This window comes from Cherax quadricarinatus, chromosome 44, assembly GCF_038502225.1.
Source record: "Cherax quadricarinatus isolate ZL_2023a chromosome 44, ASM3850222v1, whole genome shotgun sequence".
NCBI classification, from domain to species: domain Eukaryota; kingdom Metazoa; phylum Arthropoda; class Malacostraca; order Decapoda; family Parastacidae; genus Cherax; species Cherax quadricarinatus.
This window is the reverse complement of record NC_091335.1, coordinates 24,033,754-24,043,753: the sequence shown is the minus strand read 5'-3', so window position 1 is coordinate 24,043,753 and position 10,000 is coordinate 24,033,754. Positions and strand designations below refer to the sequence as shown.

At 46.2% G+C, this 10,000-nt stretch overlaps 1 protein-coding gene across 1 annotated transcript in view; it reads left to right on the top strand.

The window, feature by feature from the left end:
- LOC128697404 (uncharacterized) overlaps nucleotides 1-10,000 on the top strand; it is a 924,312-nt gene that overhangs the window by 650,409 nt on the left and 263,903 nt on the right. The window contains exons 7-9 of the mRNA XM_070094201.1: nucleotides 1-19; nucleotides 3,469-3,599; nucleotides 8,925-9,084. The exon at nucleotides 1-19 is cut by the window's left edge and continues 126 nt beyond it. Coding sequence (XP_069950302.1) covers nucleotides 1-19; nucleotides 3,469-3,599; nucleotides 8,925-9,084 — 310 coding nt within the window. The remainder of the gene's footprint in view (nucleotides 20-3,468; nucleotides 3,600-8,924; nucleotides 9,085-10,000) is intronic.

Here is a 10,000-nt window from a genome sequence, read left to right as displayed (position 1 = left end):
TCCATCCTCGACGTGCATTGTAGGTATCCTGGCCTGCCCGGACTGCTTGCCCTGCCTAGCCTGCCTGGTCTGCCTAGCTTCCCTAGCCTGCACCCCAGCTTGTGTATCCTACACCCCAGCTTGTGTATCCTACACCCCAGCTTGTGTATCCTACATCCCAGCTTGTGTATCCTATACCCCAGCTTGCGTATCCTACACCCCAGCTTGTGTATCCTACACCCCAGCTTGTGTATCTTATATCCCAGCTTGTGTATTCTACATCCCAGCTTGTGTATCCTACACCCCAGCTTGTGTATCCTTCATCCCAGCTAGTGTATCCTACATCCCGGCTTGTGTATCCTACACCTCAGTTTGTACATCCTACATCCCAGCTTGTGTATCCTACATCCCAGCTTGTGTATCCTACATCCCAGCATGTGTATCCTACACCCCAGCTTGTGTATCCTACATCCCGGCTTGTGTATCCTACACAGCTTGTGTATCCTACATCCCAGCTTGTGTATCCTACACCCCAGCTTGTGTATCCTTCACCCCAGTTTGCGTATCCTACACCCCAGCTTGTGTATCCTACACCCCAGCTTGTGTATCCTACACAGCTTGTGTATCCTACATCCCAGCTTGTGTATCCTACATCCCAGCTTGTGTATCCTACATCCCAGCTTGTGTATCCTACATCCCAGCTTGTGTATCCTACACCCCAGCTTGTGTATCCTACACCCCGGCTTGTGTATCCTACATCCCGGCTTGTGTATCCTACATCCCAGCTTGTGTATCCTACAGCATAGCTTGTGTATCCTACATCCTGTATACGTAGTATATAAAGGTATTTAATCCTCCACATGTTTCTTCCAGTTCAGTGACTGTCGACAGTGACTGTCGACAGTGACTGACGACAGTGACTGTCGACAGTGACTGTCAACAGTGACTGTCAACAGTGACTGTCAACAGTGACTGTCAACAGTGACTGTCGACAGTGACTGTCGACAGTGACTGTCGACAGTGACTGTCAACAGTGACTGTCGACAGTGACTGTCAACAGTGACTGTCAACAGTGACTGTCGACAGTGACTGTCAACAGTGACTGTCAACAGTGTCGACAGTGACTGTCAACAGTGACTGTCGATAGTGACTGTCGATAGTGACTGTCGACAGTGACTGTCAACAGTGACTGTCAACAGTGACTGTCAACAGTGACTGACGACAGTGACTGTCGACAGTGACTGTCGACAGTGACTGTCAACAGTGACTGTCAACAGTGACTGTCGACAGTGACTGTCAACAGTGACTGTCGACAGTGACTGACGACAGTGACTGACGACAGTGACTGACGACAGTGACTGACGACAGTGACTGACGACAGTGACTGACGACAGTGACTGACGACAGTGACTGACGACAGTGACTCTCGACAGTGACTGACGACAGTGTCGACAGTGACTGACGACAGTGGCTGTCGACAGTGACGACAGTGACTGTCGACGAAGACTCCTCTTTCATTCCTTGTATTTTTGTCTTCATATTTTTCTTAAAATCTCTTGTCAAATATTTTCTCTTCCACTGTTTTCAAAGATTTTCTTAATTTTTTTTTTTTGAGTGAGTGATTTGGTTGAATCTCTGTTATAATTCTTAGTAAAATATATTGTGTGTGTGTGTGTGTGTGTGTGTGTGTGTGTGTGCGTGCGTGTGTGCGTGTGTGCGTGTGTGCGTGTGTGCGTGTGTGTGTGTGTGCGTGTGTGTGTGTGTGTGTGTGTGTGCGTGCGTGCGTGTGTAGGCCTATTATTTTTTATACCAAGATCACATTGTTAGGGTAAGCAGTACTAGTTCTACGCCGCATGCATTTGGACGTCGTTAACGAACCCTGAATGAATGGACTCTGACTCACAAATGGACTCTGACTCACACAGTGGGCCTGGCATGATGTTCCTGGTACATGCCAGCAACGCGGTTCGAATCCCCGTAAATTTTTTGCCTGTTCTTATTCAATAAATCATATGTGGTGTCCTCACACATTTTGCTCCTTATTTTCTTTCTCATTCTCTCTTCTCTTATTAATGTCACTGCATTGAGAATTCTCCATTATTCCCGTCTCTCTTTGCCTCTTTTTTCTCGCTTATTTCTTGTTTTTATTCCCTTTCCCTCCTCCCTTTGTTTCACATTTTCCCCTTATCTCCCCTCTCATATATTTCCTATTCTGCCTCTTCTATCCCTTTTCTGTCAGAAGGGTCGTTATCGTGCCTTGTCTTGACTATAGCTTTAATTAACATGAGAGACAGACAGACAGAAAGACAGACAGAAAGACAGACAGAAAGACAGACAGAAAGACAGACAGAAAGACAGAAAGACAGACAGAAATTAAGATTTCATAGTTCTTAAAAATGTAACGTCCTCTTAATTACACTTGTAAAGAAATTCTGTCTGACCCTGGTGTAATTAATGGTAGGAACACAAAGGTTAGGGTTTTAGATTTTGTCACTAAGTGCTCGTTTATTGTGCACTTTGTATCCTTCCTGTGGATGGTAGTGGCTAGTATGAGTACCTCATATTCATCCTGTGGATGGTAATGGATAGTTTATTGTGTACCTCATATCCATTCTGTGGACGGTAGAGGCTAGTATAAGTACCTTGTATCCTTCCTGTGGACGGTAGTGGCTAGTATGAGTACCTCATATCCATCCTGTGGATGGTAATGGATAGTTTGTGTACCTCATATCCATTCTGTGGACGGTAGAGGCTAGTATAAGTACCTTGTATCCTTCCTGTGGACGGTAGTGGCTAGTATGAGTACCTTATATCCATCCTGTGGATGGTAATGGATAGTTTATTGTGTACCTCATATCCATTCTGTGGACGGTAGAGGCTAGTATAAGTACCTTGTATCCTTCCTGTGGACGGTAGTGGCTAGTATGAGTACCTCGTATCCATCCTGTGGATGGTAATGGCTAGTTTGTGTACCTTATATCCATTCTGTGGACGGTAGTGGCTAGTTTGTGTACGTCATATCCATCCTGTCGACGGTATAACATGTAGATACACAATAGGCGTAGAAATTATGCCCAAAAGGAGTACATCTGGATTTATTCTTTAAGTTGTCTTATCTGTTTCAACCACATTTAGAACATTACTCATTTCTGCCACAAATCTTCAAACGCATCTTCCTAGCCTTCCCAAGCGCTTGCAATGTACCTCAGTGTGTTGTCAGTTCTCAGGCGTGTGTGCGATTCCCAGGAGCGAACTGCTGTTTCTCTCTTAATTAAGACACCTGTGTAGTGTACTTAGCTGGGACTTGTGTAGTTGTCGAGTATAAATCAGTACACGGAAGCTTTAAAAAAAATTGAGTTTAGGGTAAAATAGTTCTGGAGTGTAAGAGATTGTTCTTTGACTATAAATGTTATTTTGGTGTGTCTGTCTCTCTCTGTTTCTGTCTGTCTCTCTCGCTCCTTCATTGGGTTCTTGTATCCTCTGGAACAGATCCACCATCAGTGTCGGTATCGCTGGGTCGGTCGCTCAACCCGCAGACACTGAAGGAGGGAGACGACGTATACTTCACCTGCACCGTCGATGCTAACCCCCCAGCCTCCGCCATCACCTGGTACCACGAGGTAGGTGCTCTAAATAGGTTCCAGTACTGTGTGTAGGTTCTAGTCACTTAGTGTTTACCCCCTATTTTTCATCATTCTAGTGTCTCACCATAAAATTCCATTTCTGGTGTGTGTTTTGGAAAATCCTGAGTAATGATAATTCCCAAGTGACAGTAACAGCAGCTCTGCTGGAAGGTAAACCTTTGAAGCTGTCGTAGCTGATGATCCCTTACTGGAATACTTGTCTTACTGAAGTCTCCAAGTTCAGGCTTACACTGAAGCCTCCCAGTTCAGACTGACACTACTACTGATGCCTCCCAGTTCAGGCTGACACTACTGAAGTCTCCCAGCTCAGGCTGACACATTTCAACACACTAACTCATCCTGCGTGATGGAATATAACAAGGAAATACAGCAAGCTTTTGTTCCCTTGGGCAGTATAGCAATTATTCTCGTAGCTTTTATCGTTGCCTGACTGGATACGAATTAAAAATTAAAAGGTATAGCTGGTGTTTCCATGGAGCTGAACTCTTCTCCAAAGACTGATGGACTGATTACATCATCTTACCTCACAACTAGTGCTGCTGCATCCAATCCATTCTCTGTATATGACTGAAGAAGCTGTTGCAGGCGCATCGTTGGTCACTCACGCAGACAGACTTTTGTCTTTTTCCCCCAAACATATTTCCTGGGGCAGTGTCCACAATGGGAAGTAGACGTCTGTCAAATGTAAGACGTATGGAATCTGTTTTTGACGGAGAATGTGCTGTGGTCATGCTGGACAGATTGACGTTGGTTCCAGCAAGCGCCTTGCGAGTGTCCCTGGCAGCATTCCCCAACGTGGGAACGCCAAGAACGGTCTGGAGGACTGTTCCGTTGTGGTGATTTCTTGAGGGTAGCTGGTGCCTTGAACCTGCAGTCCCTGGGTGAAGAAAGTGGAAGACGAAGGCGTGTGTAGTTGATTTAATCAGGTCACTAGCCCCTCTCTGTGTCTGTCTCTGTCTCTGTCTCTGTCTCTGTCTCTCTCTCTGTCTCTCTCTCTGTCTCTCTCTCTCTGTCTCTGTCTCTGTCTCTCTCTCTCTCTCTCTCTCTCTCTCTCTCTCTCTCTCTCTCTCTCTCTCTCTCTCTCTCTCTCTCTCTCTCTCTCTCTCTCTCTCTCTCTCACGCGCACACGCACGCGTCACTTTCAGGCCATCGTGTGCTGTTATTCTTGAGATTTGTTTTAAAAAACACGAGAGTAAACACTAGGACATGGAAGAAATCACAATACAACGCTATTCTTTCTGTTCTTCTGAAGATGTGTGTGTGTGTAAGCACGTGAAAGCACTAACGTTTTATTTCCTACTTTCACAAGCTGGTACATATTTGGTAGAAAACGTTTCGGTCCTGGGACCGAAACGTTTTCTGTGTCCCAATGTTTGGGTACGTGTCTTTTTAAACCAATTTGTGGGTATCAATTACCAAGGTTTATGTGTTAGAAATTATCAGGGTCCCAGGACCTTGATCAGGGTCTCAGAACCTTGATCAGGGTCCCAGGACCTTGATCAGGGTCTCAGAACCTTGATCAGGGTCCCAGAACCTTGATCAGGGTCCCAGGACCTTGATCAGGGTCCCAGGACCTTGATCAGGGTCCCAGAACCTTGATCAGGGTCCCAGGACCTTGATCAGGGTCCCAGGACCTTGATCATGGTCACGGAACCTTGATCAGGGCCCTTGATAAGAGCCCAGGATCTTCATCAGGGTCCCAGGACCTTGATCAGGGTTCTTATTAACTTTAATTACTACAGTAATAATTTACACTTGACCAGATCCTTGATTTTTCTCCACATTAGACCAGATCCTTGACCGTCTCCACATTAGACCAGATCTTTGACCGTCTCCACACTAGACCAGATCCTTGACCCTCTCCCCACTGGACCAGATCCTTGACCCTCTCCCCACTGGACCAGATCCTTGACCCTCTCCACACTAGACCAGATCCTTGACCCTCTCCACACTAGACCAGATCCTTGACCCTCTCCACACTAGACCAGATCCTTGACCCTCTCCACACTAGACCAGATCCTTGACCCTCTCCACACCTAAAATGGAGGATTATAGCAAATAATGTTGCAGTGATAACACCAGGAGGCAGCTCTGACGAGAACTCACACACACACGAGCTTTTAAATCTATGCACAAAATTCAACTTATACCAGCAAATAATAGAGACTACTAGATTGGAAAATACGCTAGACCTCATCTTCACTAACAATGATGATCTGATACGAAATGTCACCATATCAAAAACAATATACTCAGATCACAATATAATCGAGGTTCAGACATGTATGCGCGGAGCCCCAGACCGACAAAATGAGATTAGTCACAAGGAAGTCTTCACCAAATTCAACTTCAATAACAAGAACATAAAGTGGGACCAAGTAAACCAAGTCCTAAACGATATAAGCTGGGAAGATAGACTAAGCAACACAGACCCCAACTTATGCCTAGAACAGATTAACTCGGTGGCACTCGATGTATGCTCAAGGCTTATTCCTTTAGAAAAAGGAGGAGTAGACGTAAAATAGAAAGAGACAGGCGCTCCCTTTACAGGTGGCGAAAAAGAATAACAGAGCGGCTAAAAGAGGCCAATATATCTGAAATGCGTAGGGAGTCACTGGTCAGAGAAATAGCAAACATCGAACTTAAGTTAAAGGAATCTTATAGGAGTCAGGAATCGCGGGAAGAACTAAAACCCATAAATGAAATCGAAAGAAACCCAAAGTATTTCTTTTCCTATGCCAAATCAAAGTCGAGAACAGCATCCAGTATTGGGCCCCCTACTTGAACAAGATGGGCCCTTCACAGATGACAGCAAGGAAATGAGTGAGCTACTCAGGTCCCAATATGACTCAGTTTTTAGCAAGCCGCTAACCAGACTGAGAGTCGAAGATCAAAATTAATTTTTTATCAGAGAGCCATAGGCTTGTGTTAACCAAATTCTACCTGATGTTATCCTGACACCAAATGACTTCGAATAGGCGATAAATGACATACCCATGCACTCTGCCCCAGGGCCAGACTCGTGGAACTCCGTGTTCATCAAGAACTGCAAGAAGCCAATATCACGAGCTTTTACCATCCTATGGAGAGGGAGCATGGACACGGGGGTCGTCCAACAGTTACTAAAAACAACAGACATAGCCCCACTCCACAAAGGGGGGCAGTAAAGCAATAGCAAAGAACTACAGACCGATAGCACTAACATCCCATATCATAAAAATCTTTGAAAGGGTCCTAAGAAGCAAGATCGCCACCCATCTAGAAACCCATCAGTTACACAACCCAGGGCAACATGGGTTTAGAGCAGGTCGCTTCTGTCTGTCTCAACTATTGGATCACTACGACAAGGTCCTAGATGCACTAGAAGACAAAAAGAATGCAGATGTAATATATACAGACTTTGCAAAAGCCTTCGACAAGTGTGACCATGGCGTAATAGCGCACAAAATACGTGCTAAAGGAATAACAGGAAAAGTCGGTAGATAGATCTATAATTTCCTCACAAACAGAACACACAGAGTAGTAGTCAACAGAGTAAAGTCCAAGGCGGCTACGGTGAAAAGCTCTGTTCCACAAGGCACAGTACTCGCTCCCATCTTGTTTCTCATCCTCATATCTGACATAGACAAGGATGTCAGCCACAGCACCGTGTCTTCCTTTGCAGATGACACCCGAATCTGCATGACAGTGTCTTCCATTGCAGACACTGCAAGGCTCCAGGAGGACATCAACCAAATCTTTCAGTGGGCTGCAGAAAACAATATGAAGTTCAACGATGAGAAATTTCAATTACTCCGATATGGTAAACATGTGGAAATCAAAACTTCATCAGAGTACAAAACAAATTCCAGCCACAAAATAGAGCGAAAAAGCAACGTCAAAGACCTGGGAGTGATCATGTCGGAGGATCTCACCTTCAAGGACCATAACATTGTATCAATCGCAGCTGCTAGAAAAATGACAGGATGGATAATGAGAACCTTCAAAACTAGGGATGCCAAGCCCATGATGACACTCTTCAGGTCGCTTGTTCTATCTAGGCTGGAATATTGCTGCACACTAACAGCACCTTTCAAGACAGGTGAAATTGCTGACCTAGAAAATGTACAGAGAACCTTCACGGCGCGCATAATGGAGATAAAACACCTCAATTACTGGGAGCGCTTGAAGTTCCTGAACCTGTATTCCCTGGAACGCAGGCGGCAGACGATGCAACATCCCCCCAATGAAAAGCAGGGGTGTCACTAGCAGGTTAAGAGACAATACAGTAAGTGTCAGGGGCCCGAGACTGTTCAACTGCCTCCCAGCATACATAAGGGGGATTACCAATAGATCCCTGACAGTCTTCAAGCTGGCACTGGACAAGCACCTAAAATCGGTACCTGACCAGCCGGGCTGTGGCTCGTACGTTGGATTGCGTGCAGCCAGCAGTAACAGCCTGGTTGATCAGGCTCTGATCCACCAGGAGACCTGGTCACAGACCGGGCCGCGGGGCCGTTGACCCCCGGAACTCTCTCCAGGTAAACTCCAGGTAAACACTGGACCAGATCCTTGACAGTCTCCACACTGGCCCAGATCCTTGACCCTCTCCACACTAGACCAGATCCTTGACCCTCTCCACACTGGACCAGATACTTGACCGTCTCCACACTGGACCAGATCCTTGACCGTCTCCACACAAGACTAGATCCTTGACCGTCTCCACACTAGACCAGATCCTTGATCCTCTCCACACTGGACCAGATCTTTGACAGTCTCCACACTGGACCAGATCCTTGACCGTCTCCACACAAGACCAGATCCTTGACCCACTCCACACTAGACCAGATCCTTGACCCTCTCCACACTGGACCAGATCCTTGACCCTCTCCATACTAGACCAGATCCTTGACCCTCTCCACTCGGGACCAGATCCTTGACCCTCTCCACACTGGACCAGATCCTTGACCCTCTCCACTCGGGACCAGATCCTTGACCGTCTCCACACTATACCAGATCCTTGACCGTCTCCACACTATACCAGATCATTGACCCTCTCCACACTGGACCAGATCCTTGACCCCCTCCACACTGGACCAGATCATTGACCGTCACAACTTAACCCAAGGTCAAACTTAGTGACCTTGTGACATATAACAATAATTCTTAAGCCAGTGGAAGGCCTCGGTCAGAAGACCAAAAGTTCCAGCTGAGGGTCATCATATAACTAAGACCCGCGTCAGGAAACACTTGTTTCCTGACAAACCTTACTTAACCTAAGTGACCTTGACCCCTAATCCTATTCGTCTCCCCCCAACCCAGGGCACGGTGCAAGTGCAGAACATGACCTCCGGGGTCATTCTCTCCGGGGACTCCCTCGTCTTGCAGAGAGTCAGTCGACGGAGGGCCGGCCAGTACAAGTGCTCAGCTTCCAACCCTCTGGCAACAGTCATCAGTGCGCCTGTACACCTCAGGATCAGATGTAAGGCAATATTCATTCTCTCTCTCTCTCTCTCTTTCCTCTCTCTTTCTCTCCTCTCTTTCTCTCCTTTTTTTTACACAGGGTTTGACAAGTTTAGGTTAAGGATTCCTAACTTTATTAGCAAGCAATTTACAGGTTAAGGATTCCTAACTTTATTGGCAAGCTAACAGCTGTTACCTACATCAGCTCATTTGAAAGCAATTTTATTGTTATGAGACACACAAGTAGGGAACAGGATGAAGTTGGAGCCATCTGTGGGCCAGCATTTTCATTTGATAAACTGACTTTATCTCGTTGACATCATTATGCTGTACGAATGTGTTCCATACTCGAGTCATCCTGGGTATATATGATCTCAGATGGAGTGATGTTCTGGAGAAGGGTACAGCCAGAGTGAAGTTGCTGCTTTCGCCCGTCTTGTGGCATAGAAGTTTGCTTCTTGCTGTCCTCGAAGTGGATCCAAGTGTTGTACTTTGACAAAGTTGGCCTTGTACATAACAGCAAGGCCACCCACATCCCTCATGTGTTGAAGGCTCTGCTGAAATGACAGATCTATCCAGGATGGGTCCAGGCGAGAGATGAGACGTCTTGCTCTGTTCTCTTCTCTGTCAAACAGTCGCAGATGAGATGGGGGGAGTGCAGGCAAACCAAGAAAGTGGAGCATACTCAAGGTGTGAGCGTACTTGTGCCTCGTACAGAATCTTGCAACACCTACTGTCAAGCAGATGCGAGATACAGCGAAGTGCTGTCAGCTTCCTGGCTACCTTGTTTGCAAGATTTACAATGTGGTTCTTCATGGTCAGTTTGGAGTCAAATTTCACCCCAAGGATATTAACTTCTTCCCCATGTGCCAACACCCTCCCATTCATCCTTACTACTGGACCAGCATTACCATCATGGTGCCTAGAGACCATCA